The sequence below is a fragment of the Musca autumnalis genome, unplaced genomic scaffold (assembly GCF_047663935.1).
Source record: "Musca autumnalis isolate F117 unplaced genomic scaffold, ASM4766393v1 scaffold_2, whole genome shotgun sequence".
Classification (NCBI taxonomy): domain Eukaryota; kingdom Metazoa; phylum Arthropoda; class Insecta; order Diptera; family Muscidae; genus Musca; species Musca autumnalis.
This window is the reverse complement of record NW_027411755.1, coordinates 239,567,272-239,593,705: the sequence shown is the minus strand read 5'-3', so window position 1 is coordinate 239,593,705 and position 26,434 is coordinate 239,567,272. Positions and strand designations below refer to the sequence as shown.

At 33.9% G+C, this 26,434-nt stretch overlaps 1 protein-coding gene across 4 annotated transcripts in view; it reads right to left on the bottom strand.

The window, feature by feature from the left end:
- Window positions 1-26,434, bottom strand: part of spir (spire type actin nucleation factor) — a 261,309-nt gene that overhangs the window by 27,068 nt on the left and 207,807 nt on the right. For all 4 annotated transcript variants that reach the window (XM_073971127.1, XM_073971130.1, XM_073971128.1 and 1 more), the window contains exons 8-10: window positions 23,215-23,345; window positions 21,066-21,177; window positions 20,725-20,857 (exon numbers count right to left, since the gene is read on the bottom strand). In XM_073971127.1, the coding sequence (XP_073827228.1) occupies window positions 20,725-20,857; window positions 21,066-21,177; window positions 23,215-23,345 (376 nt within the window). The remainder of the gene's footprint in view (window positions 1-20,724; window positions 20,858-21,065; window positions 21,178-23,214; window positions 23,346-26,434) is intronic.

Genomic DNA, 26,434 nt, shown 5'->3' with positions numbered 1-26,434 from the left:
TCAAGAAAAAAACTTTGTTTTTTTTTGGAGTATTTAATTCCCAAAACAATTCAAAACTATGCCAAGCTTTTAATCAACGTAAAATTGACGTAAGGTAATTATAACACTAGAGGAATACATTTATGCATATTTCAGAATATTTATTTACGGGACAAAATATGCAGTATTTGGATAAAAGGTTGATTGATTTGAAGGATCTTCTTTTTAAGAGGATGACATATTGAAATATTTAAAGGGTGTGCTAAATTTTCTTTGTCCAAAAGTATCTCAATTTTCTCTCATACCTACCTAATTTCCAATCATGAGCATCTAACATGTCCTTAATTCCTTTTGAAAAGGTGTTACCAGGTGTCTTAAAGGTCATCGTAATTTTATTTTTATTTCCATAAAATATTTATACAAAAAAAGTGAAACTGTATAATAATATCATGGTCAACTGGGAGGCTGCTTGGAATAATAATGTTCATAATGAGTAAGATTCCCTACACCACCTGCACCTGCAAAGGTATCCACACCATACAACACAACCCAAACATAAGGTCAGGGGAATACGATAAAAATGTGTCTGTAAACACAACAAACAACACTTCTTATGTAAAGTATCCTTGATAAGATTACACAGCAAGGATATTATACACATAGGTTCCATTTATATGCAAACATACACACTTATTTATATGTGTAAATGTGTTTACAAAAAAATGTATATAATTAAAAGCATTCATGTGAGGATGGTATACAGTGGTTTAATATAAAAACAAATATTTTTGGGGGTCTAACAATAAACGTGGATTTTTTTAAAAATATTTTTTGGGGCGTCTAGCAATAAACGTGGATTTTTTTAAAAATATGTTTTGGGGGGTCTAACAGTAAACGTGGATTTTTTAAAAATATTTTTTGGGGGGTCTATCAATAAACGTGGATTTTTTTAAAATATTTTTGGGGGGGGGTCTAACAATAAACGTGGATTTTTTAAAAATATTTTGTAAGGGGTCTAACAATAAACGTGGATTTTTTAAAAATATTTTGTAAGGGGTCTAACAATAAACGTGGATTTTTTAAAAATATTTTGTAAGGGGTCTAACAATAAAAGTGGATTTTTTAAAAATATTTTGTAAGGGGTCTAACAATAAACGTGGATTTTTTAAAAATGTTTTGTAAGGGGTCTAACAATAAACGTGGATTTTTTAAAAATATTTTGTAAGGGGTCTAACAATAAACGTGGATTTTTTAAAAATATTTTTTGGGGGCTCTAGCAATAAACGTGGATTTTTAAAAATATTTTTGGGGGCTCTAGCAATAAACGTGGATTTTTAAAAATATTTTTGGGGGCTCTAGCAATAAACGTGGATTTTTAAAAATATTTTTGGGGTGTTTAACAATAAACGTGGATTTTTTAAAAATATTTTTTGGGTGGTCTAACAATGAACGTGGATTTTTTTAAAAATATTTCATCCTAAAGAAGACCTATATGCCTTGTGTAGGTATGCCATGGTCAGATGACCTTCTGCAGGTCGTCTGTAAATAGATGAATTTATGCAGTGATTCTGGCGAAAGAATGCCTTTTGAAAGTCTTTAATGAATGATAGACCTTCTCACCTGCTCTATGGGCAATAAAACATGAAATATTCTTTTTGTAGGTGACAAAATAAATTTTGGAAGTTTCCAGCGCAAACTTTTTTAGAATTTTCCTTGGATGGTAGGTATCATAAACATTGGGCCTAAGTATTCCATTGATAGATACAATCCCCACAGTCTTCACAAAGTCCACAATACACTCATATTTTACAAGAACACCATTCGGGACACTCAAGCCATTATCGCTAGAAGTATGGCGAATGAAGTAATAGCGAATACTGCCTGCAGTAAAAACCTGGGCTTAACTGTTTTTTTTTTGTGCCGGATGGGTATGAAATATTATTGGGATATTTGAGACCCATACTTTGGCAAGCATTGGCTTCCCCTTGAAAAAATTAAAATGTTGTAGCCTCAAGATTCTTATAAAAAATGACTCAGAATGCGACATCAGCTGAAAGAATCACAATGGCGTATGACTGCTGACAACACTTATACGCCACATCGGTATTATAATACAAAACATGGATTTGAAACATTTTAGGGACCAATAAGGAGGCCAGGAGACCTACTTTTTATTGCCTAGTCTTTGCATTTTTGGCTCAAAAACTCTGCAAATGTCGCCAATATTAGCAGTGGGGTAATATTTTTGTCGCGGTTGAAAATGTGATTTTGTCCGGTCTTGGAATCGAACGCGGGTATTCAAAGCGTTGGGTTTCTAGAAGATATTCATAGAAAATCTGCGAACCTTAATATACATATACCTTGAAACCTTCAAAAGGTCTCTACCCATTGAACACCGAGAGAAAATATTCCATTTCTTTCTAATCTACAGAAACTCTTCTATCAATAGACATCTGCAGAAGCTCACTTCGATGCATGTGTAAAGGTGTCTCTACTTTGTGTGTGCGTAGATTCCAATTTACCAATTTATGAGACCAAAACTTTAATGGCCTTAAAATTCTTATAAAAATGACTATTCTTCATCTTTAGCTGAATGAATCACAATGGCGTATGACTGCTGACAACACTCATACGCCACATTGATATTGGAATATAAAACATGGACCTGAAAGATTTTTGGGAGCAATTAGGAGGCAACAAAAAATGTTACATAGGTTCTCACAAACATTCATATCAATAAGTGCACCCCGATTCATATCGATTAAATCAAAGATATGGGGCCTATATTTTATAGCCGAATACGAGTTTTTTGGCTGAAATACTCACCAAATGTAGTTAAGATTAACTGAGGGATATTTTTGGCCACAATTGAAAATGTGCGAATTGAACACGGGTATTCAGTGTGCAAGGCGATGTATTTACCAGAAGATATTCATAGAAACTATGCAAAATATCATCTATACCCATTGAACACCAATGGAAGACATTCTTTTTCTTTCCAATCTGCAGAATGTCATCTATCCATAGACATCTGCAAAAGCTTACTACGACTCATGTATATATAAGACAAAGACGTTATAAGCCTCACAAATCTTATAAAAATGACTCAGACTTCGACTTCAGCTGAATGAATCGCCATGACGTATGACTACTGACAACACGTATACGCCACATCGATATTGAAATACCAAAAATGGATTTGATAGATTTTTGGGAACAATTGGAAGGCCACAAAACGAGGATTTAGGAAAAATATGGTACATATGTTCACATCCTTGAATGGACAAGGGAGAGTTATTCACTCATATCAATGAGTGCAGCCCGATTTATATTAGCTCAATGATATGGGACCTACTTTTTCTTGATGAGACAGAGTTTTTTTAATCCTCGACAATACTCAGGAGATGTAAGCCGGCATTACACTGAGAGAATGAGTATTTCAGCCATGAAAAACGTCTCTACAAGTGGCTTCGTAAGACACACATTTCAGACTCGGCGATAACAAGTTGATTTTTCTCATTGACTCCTGGCACCTGGTCAATACGTTCTCTAGAGGAATTAAGAACATTGCTTTACAAGAACCGAAGTTGTGCCAATATAGAACGTGTTTGTCCGGAAAGTTGCCCGCTCATTGTATGGCTTCGGGGACCGCCTGTTCATACATAGTTTTCAATAAATTGTCGATAGCGAAGACGTCGGATTGAATGACGTCTTGGATGTCTTTACGATAATATCTGACGTACTTAAGGAGGTATCGGTGAGGTGGATTTTTCAGTGTGATGGCAAATTTTTCCATTGTGAGTCGCTGAGGAAGGAAGTCCAGACAGGAACTGCATAGTTAAGGACGGAACGACCAATGGTTTTATACGTCGCTGCCAATGTTTCTTTAACACAGCTTCAGAAGATGACATCTAGTGGTTTGAGCAGTTTTTTTCCTAAAAATTAAAATGTTGTAGCCTCAAGATTCTTTTAAAAAATTAATCAGAATGGGACTTCTGCTGAAAGAATCACAATGGCGTATGACTGCTGACAACACTTATACGCCACATCGGTATTATAATACAAAACATGGATTCGAGCATTTTTAGGGACCAATAAGGAGGCCAAGGGACCAACTTTTTATTGCCTAGTTCATTATTAGCTGAGGGGTAATACTTTTTGTCGCCGTTGAAAATGAGATTTTGTCCGGCCTTGGAATTGAACGCGGGTATTCAAAGCGGCGGGTTTCCATGTTCATGTTCTGCTTTATAAATGTGTCGGGTGACAAGAAATGGAAAAGATTGTGGAAGACTGTCTGTCTTAGATGGAGTTATCGTGTGTCCCATTTGAACGAAAATGTGGGGAACGTACCCGAAGACGTGTGCCGATATGGCCCATCTATGAACTTAATTTAAGTTCGAACAAAATATTAAGAGGCGCAAGGTTTAGACCAAATCGTTTGAACCGTTCGACAATTTACATACCTGAAACTGATTTCTCCAAAAATATTATTTCGATAAGGCACATTTTCGAAGGTATCAAAGGCTGATTGTTAAAAAAAAACCTAGGGAGACCACCATCTTGAGGAAATTATCAGTTTCATTATCTCTTTTTCAAATCATTGTTTATTGTAAACTATAATAGCCTGAGGTTTAGAAGACACCAAAATGATATTCGATAAAAAATAAGGCTATTCGGGCCCAGTTTACTAATATCCCCTAATTTGTGCGATGTGAGGCATCTTTTAAGGGTTTCGATATTTATCAGCGGATTTACGTATTTCGTTTGGTACTCGGTGAACAAATACTTCCCTATTTATATATTTCAATAAGGGTGTATGAATTAATATATGGTAATCCCCTTCATTGATATTGGACCCCACATTTAATCCGATTCAAGAAGCTGAATATGGTCTCCAAATGGTAAGTAGGACCTATAGCAGTACCGCCTGATAAATTTCATATTTCAGGTAAACCAATACCATTAAAAAATTGGAACATGTATTTTTGGTTTTCCGGATTAGTTTAACCACTGTGCTGGAGGATGATGATGCATTTGCTGATATTTACCTGAACGCGGTTTTGGTGTAGGTGGCACATGTTGATGGTGCTGCTGCTGGTGATGGTGACGATTGGCATTATTAGAACGGGGTCTTGGTGCTGCCCTGGGTGTGGGCAGAGGTTCTTCAGCTTCAGCAGCCGACTGTGAACAATACAACGAGGCATCACTGGCCTCATCAACCAAGTCGGAGGAAGCACGTGTTGTTGGGGTGGTTTTCGATAAAGATGATGACGATGATGACTTTAACGCACTGTTATTTGAGGAAGAGGCAGAGGTGGTGGAGGAGGAGGGCACTTTATAACCGGTGGTTGTTGTCATTTTTGAAATGGAATTTTTTGTTGATGTTTTTCTTTGTGCTGCATTTGACACTTGAGGATGCATGGAGGAGGTTGTTTGGAGTTATAACTTTGTATTTTTAATTAATATCAAAGGATTGTGGTGTTTGTGTTTCACAGATTGTTGTTGTTCACGACTTTGTTGTTGTTTATTAAAATGCATTAGTCATTCCCATTTATGCTAGACAGCAGCAGCTAGCTAGCCAAGCAACCTTAGACTAGTCTCGTTTGTCATAGATTTTATTGTTTTGTGTTTGTTTTTCTTTTTGTTATCCTTGTACCGCTTTTCAATTTCCAATCCACCAAAGAAAAGAAACAACAAATTTGTCTCTCTTCATACACTCTCACATTGACAATTGAAATTGAATTTCACTTTCACGCCGTTCCACTTGGTTAGCTTTCTTCCGTTTTATTTCTTCGGCCTATTTGACACATGACATTTGTTACAGAACTTTTTTTCATGGTTTTCTTCATTCACTTTTCTTTACTATCATCGATCCACAATCAATGAGGAAAAATCATTGAAAACTTTAAATTAAATTTTTTTTAATGAACTGAAAACAACAACTTCCCTTTCGAACAATTCCACCACTTGGCTTTATGTTATTCTTTTTCTTTAATAGAATGCCTTGCATTCACTTTAGTATCCTTTAGTATGGATTTCTTTTTTCAGCCCCCTTATTGCAACAACTTCTTATGTTCACCGCCGCACGTTTACTCTAAATTTTCTTTGCGTCTTTTCATTTCTCCGTACACTAAACAACTGATTTGACAATGATGACTGACAAAGAGTCAGTTGTTGGTTGTCTTGCCTACCACCATTCACACACAACTTTAACCCGTTTCGCAGTTCCACGGCGTTTCCACAGGCATGGAAGTGCGCATGTGCTTGCCCTCAAAAACAAAGGGAAACATATAACGGGAGAATGAAAACGCGAGAGAGAGAGAGGGGGTGGTATTCTCTTTGGAAAACTTAACTTAAAGCTTTTCCTAAACGAAAATAGCACAGTAAAGCTCTTTTGGTACATAAATGGAACAATACCGCTACATAAATTGTCGGGTCATAAGACGGAGTTGCCACTTTAGTGGGGGACTATAAAAAATATTTTTTACGGGTGTAACAATAAACGTGGATTTTTTAAAAATATTTTTTGAGGGGTCTAACAATAAACGTGGATTTTTTAAAAATATTTTTTTACGGGTCTATTAAAAAACGTGATTTTTTTTAAAATATTTTTACGACTCTGTCAATAAAAGTGGATTTTTTTTAAGTTCTAGGGGTATATTAATAAACGTGGATATTTTTTTGGGGGGTCTATCAATAAAAGTGGATTTTTTAAAAATATTTTTTAAGGGTCTAACAATAAACGTGGATTTTTTAAGGGTCTAACAATAAACGTGGATTTTTTCAAAAATATTTTTTAAATGTCTAACAATAAACGTGGATTTTTTAAAAATATTTTTTAAGGATCTAACAATAAACGTGGATTTTTTAAAAATATTTTTTAAGGGTCTAACAATAAACGTGGATTTTTTAAAAATATTTTTTAAGGGTCTAACAATAAACGTGGATTTTTTAAAAATATTTTTTAAGGGTCTAGCAATAAACGTGGATTTTTTAAAAATATTTTTTAAGGGTCTAGCAATAAACGTGGATTTTTTAAAAATACTTTTTAAGGGTCTAGCAATAAACGTGGATTTTTTAAAAATATTTTTTAAGGGTCTAACAATAAACGTGGATTTTTTACAAATATTTTTTACGGGTCTATCAATAAACGTGGATTTTTTACAAATATTTTTTACGGGTCTATCAATAAACGTGGATTTTTTACAAATATTTTTTACGGGTCTATCAATAAACGTGGATTTTTACAAATATTTTTTACGGGTCTATCAATAAACGTGGATTTTTTACAAATATTTTTTACGGGTCTATCAATAAACGTGGATTTTTTACTAATATTTTTTACGGGTCTATTAATAAACGTGGATTTTTTACAAATATTTTTTACGGGTCTATTAATAAACGTGGATTTTTTAAAAAATATTTTTTTGGGGGGTCTATCAATAAACGTGGATTTTAAAAACTATTTTTACGGCTCCGTCAATAAACGTGGATTTTTTAAAGATTTTTGCAGCAACCAAAGACCACACAAAACGTGGATTTTTTAAAGATTTTTTGCAGCAACCAAAGACCACACAAAACGTGGATTTTTTAAAGATTTTTTGCAGCAACCAAAGACCACACAAAACGTGGATTTTTTAAAGATTTTTTGCAGCAACCAAAGACCACACAAAACGTTGATTTTTTAAAGATTTTTTGCAGCAACCAAAGACCACACAAAACGTGGATTTTTTAAAGATTTTTAGCAGCAACCAAAGACCACACAAAACGTGGATTTTTTAAAGATTTTTAGCAGCAACCAAAGACCACAAAAAACGTGGATTTTTAAAGACTTTTAGCAACCAAAGGCCACACGAAACGTGGCTTTTTAAAGATTTTTAGCAGCATCCAAAGACAACAAAAACTTGGATTTTTTAAAGATTTTTAGCAGCAACCAAAGACCAAACAAAACGAGGATTTTTTAAAGATTCTTAGCAGCAACCAAAGACCACTGAAAGCGTCGATTTTTTAAAGATTTTTAGCTGTTAACAAACACCACAGAGAAAGTGGATTTTTTAACGATTTTTAGCCTTTTATTAAAGGTACCCAATCTGGTAACTCTGCTCATATCCCTCATCATTAACATAACATAATGTTCGTCGTTGTATTTTTCTTAATTCAAAATATCCTTTTTTATTGTCCTTTTTGTTATGGTTTATGTGCAAGTCTATGTGGATGTGTGTGTGTGTGTGTGTTTTAACCTTAATTGTGTAAACTCAAGAAACAAAGCAATGCAAGCAACATTCTAAATATGTGGTGGAGGGAGAAGCAGCAAGAGGGTGCAGCTATGTTTTTTTACACGGAAAAAGGAAATGTGCACACGAACAAGACGCGTTACACTTTTTCACTCTCCTTCATACATAATCCTTAAGTCTATACTTAACCACTTGTATCGGTAAAGCAAGTCCTTAAGTTCTTCTAACCGATATCTGTGTTGCTGTGCGAGTTTTTTTAGTCTTTGTTTGCAATGAAAGATTTCTTGTCTCTATTGTTTTACTTTCAATATTCAATCTGTTGTAGTGTGGAAGATGTTGATGGACATGGTTAAGGAAATTCATGTTATCGAAGAAGAAGAAAACGTATTGAAGTAGGAAAGGGAATATATAGGTGACTTGGAGTACTTGATGCGTTAAGAAGCAAGAAGAATGTGGGAAAAAAGATTTAGATGTAGGTTATGTTGAGATTGTAAGGGAGAAGGGAGTTAAAGGAAATTAAATATATTTATATTAAAAAAATCTCAGAACTCATGGTCTAAAAAAAAATCGTAAAACATGATCTAAGGGGACACTAACTGCCTGTTTTACTAAGGCGATTCGAATAGAAATTCGTTCGAACTACTTTTTGGCATGCCTCAGATTACAAGCCTAACATTAGCAAGCTTTTGGAATGTCATAATCGTCTGGTCTTGGGGGACCTTAATGCGCATCATGAGATGTGGCATTCGGCCCTCGGAAACGACCAGAGGGGCACAGCGCTGGCTGAGCAGATTGATACGTTTTGCACGGACAATGAGGACGAGAGTGTCACAGTCCGCCAGACATAACCATCGTGCCACCGGGTCTGACAAATGACGTTACTTGTCAGCCCGTCATTTCTCTTGGATCAGACCATCTCCTCATAATTGTATCCTTAAGCAGACTACGCGATTTCATCACCTCTGAACGCCGCACATTTGTCAATCATAAGAAAGCTGATTGGCCAGGTTTCAGAGAGTTCACCAATCACCGCTTTAGAGAACTGACAATTCTTCTGATGTTCTGGTAGCGAAAAGAACGTTCCGAGATATCATCACTGCTGCAGCTGCTTGCCATATACCTGCTGGTTGAATACCCGAAGTAAGACCAAACTTCCCAGCAGAGGCAACGGGATTAGCAAATGAGCGTGATGAGCTTTGTCGAGCCAACCCCAGTGACCCCAGAGTCAGGGAGCTGACACTGGATGTTAACAGGCTGGTTGGCAAACATAAGCGGAACAAATGGTTAATCATCTGAACAGTTGCAACATTGGTGCCGGTTTAAGTGAATTGTGGGCAACGTTTAAGTCACTCTCGAACCCCGAAAGGAGGAAAGATAGGACATCAGTCACGTTTGGCGACGTTACGTTGACTCGACAGTTTGTCGAGCACCCAGGGAGTGACAGTGCGAAGAGAAGAGTACTACGTCGCCTCAGATCTCTTCCTGCCGAAGATGAAACACCACAGTTTACAATGGATGATGTTGCGAATGCCATCAGGAACGCTAAATCAAAAGCTAAAAAATCCTACGGCGACCAACTAAAATTACTGTTTGAAAATACTGATTCCAAAAAGTAGATCCAATTTCAAGATTGATGGATGGTTTGGAAATTTTAATAATGACTTAATACTTAGGGCCATATTCCACAAGCGCCTAAAAAAATACGGTGAACATTTCCAAAACTTTTTAGTCACCTACGAGATTTTTTTAAATTAAATATTATAAATTAATACGTTTTTATTGGGGATCTGTTCTTAGCACATTTAGGTTCACAGTTCCTGTTATTGTTTTTTGTACAGTCACAGCTGACTGATATTTTTTACTTGCCCTTATACTTTCTCAATTTCTTCCATAAAAAAATTTAAAGTATTTTTCCAAAGATTCATTTTAAAATTCCATATTTCCTCTTTCGGAGTCTTGTAACCACTGTTCAGTATATGTTATATTTTGTATAACATATATCAATTGAAATATAATTAAATTTATGCGTATACCACAATTCGTTATATTTACGATAAAGTGGTAGGTTTGCGACTGTGCTAAGTGGTGATTTTCTTATTTGTTGGTATTCAAATAGTGTTACCAACCATCCGTTGGTTTTAAAAGCATTCGTATTATAGCCACACACCTCAGTCATAAACTTACCACAAATAATGTATAACAGTTATGTTGATGGTGTGTTTAGGAAAGAAATAATCGATAAAAATATCGATTTTTTCTATTTATGCTCAAAATTAAGAAGTGTTATAAGGTATGCAAGTTTATCAGGGCAGTCATGAATATTTTCTCGTAATTTTCCGCACGGAAAATAATTTTATAAAGTGAAATTCTTTTAAAATAAATATTGTTAAACTTTGAAAACTACTAGAATCATTATGGAATATTTTCGCCGAATTGGCAAAAATATTCACTTTATAGGCATAAATATTGAAATAAAAAATTATTAGAGGGAACAAATTCCGCACGGAATTTTTATTCATGATTGCCCTGTATATAAAAAACCATTACTGATAGCTACCGTATGTATTTTGCTACATCTTATGAAAATTTGACTGCTGGACTTTTATATGTGAAAAGTCATCTCTTAGGATTTTTTCCATGAGAAAACTCTGATGAAATATTATATTAGAAAAGTAATAGCTGATGAACTTTTCATGAGAAGAGTCGTAATTGGTGGGCTTTTCTATGTGAAATATCTATACTTAAATATGTAATTTTTTAGAAGAGTGGTGATTCGTGAACAATTCTATTTAAAAATTATTACTATCAGTAAGAATTTTCTTTGTCAAATTTCATGACTGATGAACTGTTATATAGTAAAAGCATGACCGATAAACTTTTCTATATAAAATTAATTATGAAATGCCAATACCGATTAACTTTTCCATTGAAAAAGTCGTGACTGAAGGCATTTTCTATGTAAAAAGTCATGACTGATACAATTTTTTATAAGGGAATTCATGACAGATGAATTTTCCTGTAGGAATTGCCATGACTTATGTTTTTTTATGAAACAATTTATGAACATTTCTATGTGCAAATTTTGGCTGATGATGTAGGAAAGGCTTTGACTGATGAAATTTTTCACGTAACAAGTCATGACTGATGATCTTTTCTTTAAGAAAATTCATGATTGATAAAATTTTTTTATAGGAAATAATTTAATTGATGAACTTTCCTATTGGAAAAGTCGTGTCTTTACATTTTCTGTGAGAACAGTTGTGACTGATAAACTTTTCTATAAGGAAATTATGACTGATGAGTATTCCTGTAGGAAATGCCATGACTGGTGATTTTTTTAATGAGATTGATTTACGAATGATGGACTTTTCTATGTGAAAATTCTTGACTGATGAATTGCTATATAGGAAAGTAAACTTTTTTATGTAAAAAGTCATGACTGACTAACTTTTCTTTGAAGAAATTAATTCATAACTGATGACATTTTCTACAGGAAATGCCATGACTGATGAACTTTCCTAATGGAAAAATCGTGACTGATGACATTTTCTATGAAAAAAGTTGTGACTGATAAATGTCTATCATAATAGTCATGACTGACTAATTTATCTTCTTAGGAAATCTTATATAGGGAAGGCCATGACTGATAATTTTTTCTATGTAAAATGTCATGGCTTATGAAATATTCTATAAAATGCCATGACTGATGAACTTTTCTATCAGAAAAGTCGTGACTGATGAAATTTTTCTATATAAAAAGTCATGACTGATCAACTTCTCTATAAAGAAGTTCATGAGTGATGAATTTTCCTATAGGTATTGCCATGACTGATGATTTTTGATGAGGAAATTTACGAATTATAAATTTTCTAGGTGCAATTTCATTACTGATAAACTTTTTTACATTAAATGCCATGACTGATGAGCTTTTCTATTAGAGAACTCGTGAATATTAAAACAAAATTTCTCTACGAATGTGATTTTGGGCAAATTGTTTTACTTCTGAACATATCCTGCCCATTGAGTTTGTTCATCATCGAATCTTCTATGGCTTTTACGGCCGCCTTGAAGGTTGGAAGTATTGTCAATCAGCGATTTAAATCCGATTCAGACAATTTGGAGTAGATTTAGCCCTGTCCATCTATCTGTGTGGCTGGTGCGCAGGAATACACTCGAAGGTTCAATCTTTACACCCAAACTTATATCATGTTCAAAGATGGGCCACATCGGTCCATTTCTTCGGTACCTCCCAAGAAATGATAGCTAAAATGGTATACACAAGAACCTTCGAAGAAGTAAACGTTTTGGCCGACACTTTGCACATCGTAATATTTCTATACTATATCGTTTCACACCTTCGGTTACCTCCGACCCAAAATTTAAAATTTTTTCGCATTTTTCGCAAGTGTTTTAGGGACATACATATCATAAATCGTTTTGAAGTAGTGGGTAGTCTTTGCGGCCCTTATTACAACGGTATTTGTTTTTCTTTTTTTTTGGCGGGGGCATGTCATTCCTTCATGAGATAAATGTCCAAAAACTTTAAAACAAACCTACCGGCACTAACTGAAATGACTGATGACCACGATTACTTACAAATTGAATAGCCGATTTGACAAGTTCCATGAAGACCCATATCGACAAAACCTGTGGGTACTTTCCTCTCTAACGTTATTTTTTTTCTTGAGTGCAGTTTGAGGATTGTTTTGACCAACTAAAATGGCTGTTGGGTACGATAACTATAGAAAGGAATGACTGAAATTGATCACGGCTGTGCACATTGTCGTACTTTTTCTTAATTTCAAACATGGACTATATTGGACAACTCCTTTCTGTACCTTTTTCACAAAAGCTCAAATCTTTTGCTTAAATACAGATTAAGGGCTACTTTAGGATTATTTTGATATTTTCATTAAAGGTGACCCTTGTGATTCTGATTACAATGACATAATTTTCTGGTTCACGTTATGATATAGTCCCCCATACAACGTACCTCCCGACATTCGGTACTAAAAGGGTTTTAGCCAAATTTTTCATCGGAAATAGCGGAAATGTTGTGTTTATTTTTTAAAAGCGGGTTCTCAGATTAGAAGGTAAACGATACTGTCCGATGTGAAGTTTTTTTAAAAGGTTTTTCTACTGAAGTAGCTGTAACTTGGTATTTCGGTAGAAAACATCGATGTCTTATTGGCATTAAACCTTGTATAAAAGAACAAGGCATACTCCACTTCTCCAAGGACGTGGCGGAAGATGTTAGTACTTTTACGATAGGAAACTCGTTTTTCCATTTTACTTCAATGTGGAGGGTATACAAAGTTCGGTCCGGCCGAACTTAACGCTATTCTTAATTGTTTTTTTTTTTTAATTTTGATCTGTTTTCTGGCCAATTGTTTTACTTTTAACCATGTCTTCCCTGTCGAGCTTGCTTCCAAATCGATGTTTCTTCTTTTGGTGGCTTTTCCGGCTGCTTTTTCTATTAACGGTTTGTTGTATGGATTGTTCACTCATTTGTTCCTTTACATAGTTTGGTATCACGTTTGACCAAATGGAATGGAACTTATAACAGGTATATTTTGCTAACATTACACAACTTGAATTTGGTGGACTCTACATGTAAGGCTTGTATGGATATTACCTCTAAACATTACCACTAATCCAGCCATAGATTATCAGCCCAATGTAAATATTATTATTTTTATTGTTAATTTATTTGTGATTTCTCTGCAAACACAAAATTTGAATTGCATTGCAAATGCACTCACCTTCCTGCCTTCCTTCCGAAAACCATTCAAAACCGAAGTGGCGAAAAAAGGAAATTTTCTTGAAATTAAAATTTCACTCCCACCAAAAACACCAGCCAACATACTTCGGTTCGGCGTAGTCAACAATGTGGAAAATTCAACAGATGTTATGTTGCTGCTATTATTGTTGTTGTTTCTGTTGTTGCATACAAGGTTGCTAAGTTGCTCACCGGATCTCGTGGCACAAGGTGTGAAAATTCCATTGAAAATCTTTGTTTTTTTCGGAAAACACAATGCTGCTGCTTATCGCCAATTGACATCAGTTGGCTTTAAAATAAACAGCCAGCCAGTGAGCCATCATGGTGGTGTGGAACCTTTTCACTTTGGCGTCCCTGGGTTTCGATTTGAAGTTTTTGTTTTTGCAGATTGAGGAGTTTATTTGTTGTTGTTTTTTTTCTTAATTGCATTCAAACAATGCACCTTGAAAATATTTTTTCTTTTTTTTTTGAAATTACAAAACAAGATTGAACATTATTTTTCAAATGTTATTTTGTTTTTTTTTTTTCGTTAAATGGCTTCCGTGAGATTGTTTAAATGATGTCATTTACCAGGCGTTATTTTCTTTATAAATATTACAAGGAAAGGTTGGATATCAGCATTATACATTGGGACAATCTAAACTTTTTTTGTTTCACATGGAACCAAATTATGGCTTTTAAAAACACGGCCTTCTTAATCTTCCACGGGTGAAACTGATATGTATACCACCAACAGCTATTCATTATATTGGTGTAAACGTTTGTGTATATTTATTATAACACTCGTATAAGTATGTACTTGTTGTAACTTTAACTAGTGGGAGAAAAGTTTTAAGGCCAATTATTCATGTGTCTGATTTCTAAGGACACTTTTAAGGTTAACATTTTGTTTAATTGGTGGGATGAGATGCGTGTTGGCCATATTTAATTTGGATTAACATTTCATAGGATTTTGAGTGGAATTTAATAAGTAACGAATTTAAGTTATTAGAAATAGTAAATTACAGTTAAAACAGTCCTTTAAACGTATTGGGACATTTTTTACATACGCCTTATTATTATGCATAAGTGGTGTTCCGTACTTAAAACTCGAATGTGAGACTCTTTTTCTAGCACGAGTTCTTTTGTCAGTTATGTACTATTCACAAAATTGCGAGTGTTTTTAGATACATTTCATAAACAGTAGGCCTAGTTATTCCAAAAACAGGCACAATCAACTCAGTCTGCGCCAAAAAAAAAACATATTCTTATATTTGCCTTATTGAAGCGAAGGTCATTTTATAGTGACATTTGTATTAATTCTGTTCCGAGTTGAGCTGTTATGACTTAAGAGGTACATTAAAAAAATAGAGTCCACCGAAATCTCACAAATTCAACCAGGCAAAGGCTAAGATTGGAAACTAGAATTTATACGTATATTGTTCGAGAATTGTATATACGAATTATGTCAGTAATTTAATTCCGAACTTTTCCTATATTCGGACTTTGCTGGTAACCCAATTTGTCAATGCTTTATTACAAATAATATGGAAGCTTTTTTCCCAACTTTATTTTTATTATACCCTCCGCCATAGTATGCAGGGTATACTTAAATTTGTCATTCCGTTTCTAACACATCGAAATATTCATCGGAGACCCAATAAAGTATAGATATTTTTTATCGGCGTAAAATTCTAAGTCGATATAACCATGTCCGTCTGTTGAAATCAAGATACAGCTCGCAATTTTTAAGATAGAGCTTAGTAATTTGGTATAGAAGTTCCTATTACTCCTAGGATGTTTGGTATTGCAAATGGACTATATCGGTACACGTATTGACATAGCCCCATAAAACAGTACCACCCGATTTTCGGTATTTTGAAGGTTATGAGGCTATTATCATATCGAAATTGCTGAAATTTGGTACTTAGTCTTCGTTGTGGGTATTAAACTTTCCTCCAGAAATTTGTCGGTATAGGCCTTGGTATTTTGACGGTTGTGGCCACAATAATCCACAGAAATGGCTGAAGTTTGGTATTTGGTCTTCATTTAGGGTATTAAATGTTCCATATGCAATTTGTCGATATACGTCCACGCCTTCATATACCCAAGTTGAAAGAACTATCGTTTAGTCCATCTTTGAAATTGAGAAAAATGTTCCAATGTGCATAGGTGTGACAGATATCAGGCAATCTTTCCTATAGTTATCGTGCCAAACACCCATTTTAGTTGGTCACTGTAGGATGTAGGAGCTTTTGGACCATTATGTCATGAAACGTTTGGATGAAATGTTTCAATGTGCAAAGTTTCAGTCAAATCGGATATTCAGTTTGTAAGTATTGGGCCATTATTTCAAAGATTAAAAGTAAATTGTAACGTTCTAATAGGGGTTGCGAGGTCAACCTGCTTCAAAATATATCTTTAAACAACATGCTTCAAAATATGTCTTTTAAATGCGACAAATTTTTAAATTTTGTGTTGGATGTACCCGAAGGAGGAGGCCGATATAGTCCATCTGGGGACCTAATCTTTGTCTGGAAGAAATATTGCAAAGTGTGGACTAAATATTCTACATTTTTCGAAGGTTGTCGTGTACACCATTTTAGAGAAAATTTTATAAATTTTGACGTTTGTGTGGAGGAACAATATGGCCCATCTTCGGACATGATCTAAATTTGCACCAAATATTACAGAACGCAAAGACTGGACCACATAGGTTACTTCCTTCGAGAGTTTTCGTGCACACCAGCCACACAGATAGACGGACAGAGCTAAATCAACAGAAACTAAATCAGAATGAAAACAATTGTTTTGAAATTCTCTTAGAAAAATTCATCAGTCATGGCTCTCTTACCTGACTTATTACATGGAAAGTCATGACTTTTCACATAGAGAAAAGCATCCGTAATTACTTTTCACAAAGAAATTACCTTTTATATAGAAAATCCATCATTCAAGACATTTTTGACAAAAAAAGTTTATCAGTCATGATAATTCTACAAAACATTTCATCAGTCAATAAATTTCACATAGAAACGTTCATCATTTGAAACTTTTCTAATAAAAAGTCATAAGTCACGACAATTCCTATTGGAAATTCATCAGTAACGAGTCCCCTTATAGAAAAGTTTATCAGTCATGACATTTCCTATAAAAAAGTTTACTTGTGATCAATTCCGGCATAGTATAGATAAATTAGTCAACCATAACTATTCTTATATAAACCTTTATCAATCATAGCTTTTCTCATAGAAAATTTTATCCGTTGAGGCACTTCGTTTAAAAAATGTCATCAGTCATCAATTTCATCAAAGAAGAGAGTACCAGTATTGACATTTTTTAGATAAAAAATTGTATCGGTCATGACCTTTCCTTTGTAACATTGCATCAGTAATGAAATATCACATAGAAAAGTTCATCATTCGTAACTTTTCTCCCGAGAAAAAAATTATCAGTCATGGCAATTCCTGTAGGAAAATGCATCAGTCATGAATTTCCTTATGGAAAAGTTTATGAGTCATTTAATTTTATATAGAAAATTTCATCAGTCACGACTTTTCTGATAGAAAACTTCATCGATCATGGCATTTCCTATAAAAAGTCCATTAGTCATTCATTCCCTCATTGCATAGCTTATAAGCCATGAGATTTTCCCTTAGCAAACTTCATCAGTCAAGACTTTTCATAACCAAAGTTCATCAGTTGTGGAATTTCCTATAAAAAATTTCATTACTATGAATTCTCTCAAAGAAAAGATGATCAATCATGACATTTTACATAAAAAAGTTTATCAGTCACGGCCTTTCCTATATAACATTTCATCAGTCATGGAATTTATTTATCATGAATTCTCTTATAGAAAGAAAAGTTTATCTGTCATGACTATTTATATAGAAAATTCGTCAATCATTACTATTCTCATAGAAAAGTTACAGTCACAAGTTTTGTAATACATAGCCATTTTTATCAGTAACGACTTTTCCAATAGAAAAGTTCATCAGTCATGTCATTTCATCAGTCACGAATTTCCTCAAAGTTAGTCATTTATGACTTTTTACATAAAAAGTTTATCTGTCATGGCCTTTCTTTCATAACATTACATCAGTCACGAAATTTCACATAAAAAATTTATCATTCATAATTTCCTCTCATAGAAAAATGTATCAATCATCGCAATTCCTTTAGGTAAACTCATCTGCCCTTATGGAAAAGTTTATCAGTCATGCCTTTTTACATACAAAAATTCATCATTCAAGACTATTCCCATAGCATTATTACCAATCACGATTTTTCCAATGGAAAAGTTCATCAGTCATAGCATTTCCTATAAAAAAAGTTCATCAGTCATGAATACCGTCACAGAAGAGTTCATCAACCATGGCATTTAATATAGAAAAGTTTATCAGTATTAATTTTTCTCATGCTTTTAATATATAAAAAGTTCATCGGTCATGAAGTTTGACAAAGAAAAGCTTATCAGAATCACCACTCTTCTAAAAAATTACATAATTATAGATTTTTCACATAGAAAACCACCCCCCCCCCTCCCCCCTATCACGACTATTCTCATGAAAAGTTTATCAGTTATTACGTTTCTAATATAAAGTTTCATCAGTCAGAGTTTTCTCGTGGAAAAAATCCTAAGTGATGACTTTTCGCATATAAAAGTCCAGCAGTTAAACTTTTTACACAGAAATGTTCATAAGATGTAGCAAAATGCATACGGTAGTCATTAGTATTGGGTTTTTATATACAGGGCAAACATGAATAAAAATTCCGTGCGGAATTTGTTCCCTCCCCAATTTTATAATTTCCATATTAATGTCCAATAAGGGAATATTTTTGTCGATTCGGCGAGAATATTCCATAACTGAGTGCTTCTAGTACATTTCAACGATTTAAAATATTTATTTTAAAAGAATTTAACTTTTTAAAATTATTTTACGTGCGGAAAGTTCCGTGGGAAAAATTCAAGATTGCCCTGATAGATAAGTCCATCAGTCATGGAATTTCTCACAGAAATCATTATGAGTCCCCACCATTCTCATAGAAAAGTTCATCAGTTACGATATTTCTCGTAGAAAAAATCATAGAAAAATCACATAGAAAAGTTTATCAGTCATGACTTTTTCAAAGGAATAGTTCATTAGTCATGACTTCTCTCATAGAAAAGTTTATCAGTTACGACATTTCTCATAGGAAAGATCATAAACACACTATTCTAAATGTGGATACTTTAAATGAGCTGTTTAATTTTAATATTTAATTACTTCACTTGTTTACCTTTGTAGAAGTTCATTTGCTCATTTAGTTCATCCTCGAATTTGGTTCCTGTTTTAGTTCCATCCATTAATTCCCATACATAATGATCGGTAATTTGGTTCTTGTGGTTGGTTTTGCTATTTCAATAATGGTCATTCAACAGTTCTTGTGTTCCTTATTTTAAATCTAAGAAAGAACGACTTTGAACTAGGCTAGTAGTTCTAACGCTCTTTCCAATAAATCAGTCAATTGAACAGTGTATTTTGTTGGTTAGACAATAGAGGTGTTATTTGTATCTCAATCAGCTGATTGCTCATTGTAGTTAAGCTATTTAGATTAAACTAAAGGCCTCGACACATAAGAAGCATGGCATTCTTGCTTAAGTTATATCTGGTAAATGACTAAAGACCAAGTTCGACCTAATTCAAATGTGATTCTGAAATCTTTTTATTAATTCCAACTTGGTCTTTAGTCTTTTATCAGACATGACTTAAGCAAGAATGCCATGCTTCTTATTTGTCGAGGTCTTAACTCAGTCCATCAGCTGTATTTTAGTTCGATTCATCGTTCCCACCACCGTTCAGTAGAAATTGTGCGGTTTCGCCAATATAAAACCTTTGACAACATCATTTCACGTTTGTTCATGTTAATATAAACGAAATTGAACTAGATTAGAATTTCGTGGGACATAAACGGCGTTTATTTGACGTTTACCGTACGGAATTGATATTTGAAACCCAAATCCACTAGGTTAATCCGAGGGTAACGACCTACCTATGCGTTTACCTAGGCGTTGAAATTACGGGCAGAAGTGCAAACGGGTTAATAGTTCATAAAGCTCATATGTGAACTGAAAGGAACGATTATTGTATTTCGCTCTTTCAATCGTTATTTTCAGTGAATCGTTTAACTGAACTAGTTCGTTCGTGAAATATATAAATACACTACTAAAGCGGACACAGAGAGCTTAAATTATGATATCACGTGGGGGTATGATATGTGATCTGAAAGGAACGATTATTGTATTTCGCTTTTTTATTGAACAATATAGTGAATAACTTTGACTGACTTAGTTCAATGGTTCATTTTAGTGAATGGTTCAACTGAATTAGTTTGTTCAACTGAATAAATCAACTTATATGACCACACAACTTTACAAAATGCGAGCTCAGGAGAATTTTCCTTGTACGTAGGATATATTATCTTTGAAATCCCATTGGATACAAATTTATTGAACTTAACTTACGTTTTTAAATCGTTTTATTTCAATATGTTCCCAAAACAAGTTTAATAAATATTAATATTTGAACAATTTAATTTCACAGAAACACAAATGGAATGATATTGAATCTTTGTTTCTACCAGAAATTCATTTGAAATTTGCTTTTAGTTGATATTTGAAAATTACTTTCATTTCTTGCCTCTATAACCAGAATAATTAAGCTAATCGTACTTTTGAAACAATTTCAAAATTATGTGTTGTGTACTTACATCGATCTTTAAGGCGGGGTAATGTTGGCGATGGTATGTGCTTTAATTTACGACCTTTGCGTATTGAATCCATCAACTGTTCACGGGGTGATGGTGTTCGTTTAATGGGAGGTGGGAGTTGACGTTCCGATGCCTAGGAAATAAAATACGCAATTAAAAAATAAATAATTAACCATATTGCAATGTTTTTAATGTCATTTAGTTGATTTTTCTGAACCTTCCTCACTAAAACAATTATTTTATTTATTTACATTTAATGTGCATCAAACAAATAAAACGAATTAAATTGTGTAAATAAAATTAAAGTGCGGGGGTTTCTTTACGCCTTTTGTTCCACTTACCTTCTTTAAAGGCGGCCGTGACCGAATAAAATCTAATATCAGGGCATGAGCATCTTTTTTCACGCGTGGAGGAATATCACCATTTACCATAACTTTGCGTAATTGATATTTTCTGAAAAGGGGGAAATGGAATGTTTTGTTTATACAGGGAGAGAAATAGGGCTACAGGAGAGACATATAAAACAATTGGTCTAAAGTAGCTCAGACTGAAACAATTGTCTGCGGTTCTATGTCATAAAGTTCATCAGTGATGACTTTTCACGTAGAAACAAATCGTCAGTTATGATTTTTGACACAGTAAAGCTCATCAGTCAAGACCTTTTCTAAGAAAAATTCATCAGTCACACATAGAAAAGTTCAACAGTCAGGATTTATGTCATAGAAAAGTTCACCAGCATTAAGAATCCTATAGAAATTTGTTTACTGATGTTTTCAAAAGAAAAGATCATCAATTATGAGTATTCATATAGATAAGTTCATCAGTTATGAATTTTGCTATAAAAATTACATCAGTCAAGACTTTTCTCTAAGCATTTTCCTATGTAACAATTCATCTGTCATGTCTTTCTCATAGAAAAGTATAGGCTTTTTCTATAGAAAATTTCATGAGTCGTGACTTTCTCATAAATCTTCCCTATGGAACTATTCATCAGTCATGTATTTCTCATAGAAAAATTCATCAGTCACGTTTTATCTCATAGACAACTTAATAAGTGGTGATTTTTCAAATAGAAGAGCTCATGAGTCATGACTTTTTATGTAGAAATGTTCATCAGTTATAGCATTTCCCGTAGAAAAATATATATGTGATGACTTTTTACATAGGAAATTTCAACAGTCATGACTTTTGTATAGAAAATTTCATCAGTCATGATTTCTCACATAGAAAAGTTTATCAGCCAAGACTTGACTTTTCACATGGAAAAGATCATCAGTCATGACTTTTTAAATATAAATATTCATCAGTTAAGCATTTCCCATAGAAAAATGCATAGGTGATAACTTTTCACATAGAATAGTCCATCAGTCATGGCTTTTTCTATAGAAAATTTCATCAGTCATAACTTTTCTGATAGAAAAGTTCATCAGTCATGATTTTTCTCATACAAAAACCCATCAGTGATAAATTTTTATGTAGAAATGTCCATAATAGCATTTCCCATAGCAAAATGCATATGTGATGATTTTTCACATGGAAAATGTCATCAGTCATGGCGTTTCCTTTAACAAATTTCATCAGGCATGTCTTTTCCACAGAAAAGTTTATCAGTCACAATTTTTCGCATAGAAAATTTCAACAGTCATGGCGTTTTATATAAAAAATGTCATCAGTCATGACTTTTTTTTTAGATCTTTCCTCTGAAAAAATTCATCAGTCATGCCTTCTCTCACATAATAATCCATAAGTTGAGATTTTTCATATAGAAAAGTTCACCAGTCATGACATATGTGATGACTTTTTACATAAAAAATTTCATCAAGTCATGACTAATGAAATTTTCTATAGAAAAGCTATGACTGACTTTTCAGGACTTTTCAGAGAGAAAAGTTCATCAGTCATTACTTTTTATATAGAACTGTTTATCAGTTATAGTATTTCCCGTAGATACATATGTGATGACAGACAGATGACAGCCATGGCTTTTCTATAGACTTTTCTCATAGAAAAGTCCACCAGTCGTGGGATTTCCTATAGAGAATTTCATCAGTCATAGACTTTTCTATAGAAACTTTCATCAGCCATGACTTTTCGCATAGAATTTCATCAGTCATGACTTTTTATATAAAAATGTTCATCAGTTAGCATTTCTCGTAGAAAAAATCATATCTGATGACTTTTCACATAGAAATGTTCATCAGTCATGACTTTTTTCTAATAGAAATTTTTGTAATAACCTTCCCATTAGAAAAATTCATAGATGATGTCTTTTCAAATTGAAAAGTCCATCAGTCAAATCCTATGAGTGATGGACTTCTCAATTACAGATAATTTCATCAGTCATGGGCTTTCCTATATAAAATTTCATCAGTCATAGTCTGTTGATTGAACAAAATCTTTATGTAGTTGAATGTCTTAACTGCTTTTTGTAGTTCTACATGATTATTTTCGTCCAATCCCGCCCAAAACATGAAAGAAAAAACTACTTACCTGGAACGTATATCCTCCATTAGAATTTCATACGGTGTTAATTCATATTCGATGGGTGTCCTTTCATAGTTGGCTTTCTTCAGGCGTACACCACGCCTCAGCTCATCAATGACTTGCACCCAGAAGCGGGCCTGTAACAAAAGAAGAGAAATAAATTAAATTTCTGCAAAAAATAAGCAATTACACTAAAGTAAGAAATATAGAAAAACACCGATCAAAGCACAAACATGCAACACATTTGGAGTTAAAAAAATTTTTCAAATTCATGCTGTATGGAATTTTTTTTTAGAAAATTAAAACCTACTTGTATTGCCCTCCATATTTGCAGCTCTTGCTAGAATTATTTTTGAAAATTGTTTTTTTCCAAATACAAAAATGAAAAATATGAAAATCGAATAATAGTCGGGAATCAAGTGTATGATTGGTTATATACAATTTAGTCGTTTTCCGATTATATTTAAATTCTATTAAAATTTTGAGAGTTTCAGGTTGATCGACCGTCCTTAAAACGAGCTGTTAGAGTCTCTATAGTACAAATGTGTTCGAAACAAGTGTAAAGAGTTACATAATATAATATTAAGTACCCTTGATACTAAATAAAGTAAAATTTCTTGACATGGAAATATTAAAAACACCAGAATATTCAGCGTCAGAATTTTGGTTTATTGCCGCAGTTAAAAGTTGTATAAATTAGATAAACTTCTTCAAAGTAAGATGAATGATATAAGAATCAGGCCTAAGTCCATATTTATATTAGGCAATTTTTTGTCAGTTTGATGGAGAGAGAGAGAGGTGAGGCATATGGTAACCCTGTTCCTCCCAACACCCTCTCTCATCGACAAACTGACAATTGCCGCAAGGAAAATTGCCTAATGTAAATATGGACTATCATTTGTAAAAATACAAAAATACAAAGTTGTCCTAAGAAAGCTTAATCTCGCAATATATGTATATGAAGGAGTTTGGTGATGAGTGACTGACACGCCCATTCTCAGCTCTAAAGAAAAAGAATTCCATCTAGATGTTTTACGAGTATAAATGACAAATGAGAATGACCCAGTTTTTGGGGAAGGAGATAAGTAGTTTCTTAGGTTATTTTTGTATAAAGTCTTATAACAATATTTCTAGCCAGAAGCCCCAAAATTGGGTGAGGCTAAATTTGAAATTTCTAGTTCATTTAGCTGATCTTTTATAGTTCAGCTGTTTTAAGTGAACTAGTTCGGTATTTTAGTTTAGTAGTTCAATCGTTCTTTAATAAGCATATGTCTTTTCTTTCTACCGTTCGAGGGCTCTGAATCGTTTCTATCCAAACGTAAATGAAACTCCTTACATTGACAAAGGCAGCAACGGCGTTGCATTATGGACACGTGAATGACGTGCTGCACTCGACAGTTCATTCTTTATCGTTTCTTCGTTGTTTGTTCGTCGATATTTCGATCGATACTCAGTGAACTAGATAACTATAATCAACTATATCGACTAATCTAGTTTATACACTCTTTTCAATTAATCCTTCAATTGAACTAGTTTGTTCATAGTTCACTGTCCTAGTTCCTAACCTTAAGAGTAATTTCATATAAACGAACGTATGAAATCACACATACGTCATATAAACGAGCCACTCGATCGGGACCAGATATTGAATTAGATCTTTCAATTGAACTAGATTGGCACAAGTCTAATAAAGCATTAATAATCTCGCAGCATTAGACTATTTTTTCTTGTAAGGAAAGTAAGTACACGGTGCTCTTGAACCAACTTCAAGTGAAAGGTCCTTATACCTGGGAAGTTGTTGCGGATTCTGAAACAACAATGTTCATAGTTGAACAAAAAAAAAAAAAAAAAAAAAAATCCGGAGCGCTTTTTAAATAAATCGCGGTCAAGGTTAACAATTTTATGGTTTTTTAGGTAATCACGATTTTGCTGGGAAACCGCAAGCGATATCAAAATGGAGGTTTTGCCATTTTTGAGATATAGAAGTTCAAATCGGGACAATTCACTGACTGTATCGTCTCCATATAAAAAAAAATCATGACTGCAATTTCTCAATTTAAACTTATATATCTCAAAAATAGTAAAACCTAGGAAGAAATCATAACATTTCAGTTTCAGAATCCGCAAAAATTTTAAAATTACTTAAGGCACACCGTGCATGACATTACATTATAGGGAGGCGATATAGTCAGTGCATTGTTCCAATTTGAACTTCTATATCTCAGAAATGGTAAATCCTACGAAAATAAAATAACACACATTTTCTTTAGTCCTATTTCGATAGGACCTGCGGATTCCAAGCAAAATCGGAAAACCTCAAAAACCCTAAAAATGTGAACTTTGACAGCGATTTACTTAAAAAGCGCTCCGGCGAATGGTTTTGCTTTCTGACTTTTCTCATCTATAAAAATTGTAGTTTCAGAATCCGCAAAAAATTCCTAGTTGTAGTTAGTTCAGGTGCACCGTGAGACCTCATCCAACATTTGGTTCTTGTTACCGCTATTTAAGAGCGAAAAACTTGTTCGGACATCAATCAACCAAAGCTCCTTTGCTCTCTCTCAGTGAACTAAAATGAATTATTTTTAATGAACTTAGTTATGCCACTCTTTACGGTGAATTATTGCAATTGTCGTTCGCTCTTTTAATGAATTAAGCTGAAAACACATCCAACGTTTGAGTAAAGTTTTGTGTTGGGCGTTGAGAAAAAACAACAACAATAGGTCGACGGCGACACCAAAGTCCAGCGTTGATCTGTTTGCCGGCATATATTTCAAATGAATTTGAATTTTTCGGCATCATGCCCAACAGTGTAAAAACGGCCAAACGACACAAAACTTTACCCAAACGTTGGATGTGTTTTAGCTCTAGAATGAAGGACTTTGATATACCTAGTCCAGTCGCTCATTTCAGTGAATAGTTAAACGGAAATACTTTATTTGTGGACTAAACAATTGTATCATGAAAGTGGTATTGGATATTTTAGGGGCACCAAATATCCACTTTGCTGGAGCCAGTGTGTATCAATTCCCAAAAGTGACAGCAATATTCATTGGTTTTCATTTCCCGAGAGGGGGTATCCGAAGGTAATTCGTTGAAATGTGTGGTTTTGATTCCCCGACAGTGTGTTTTCGCAAGCCACTATTAAAGTTCCGTGTATTATTTATTCTCGGGTAAATTTTTTTATATGTCACTCGTGAAAATCCGATAATCAGGTTCCCCGATAGTG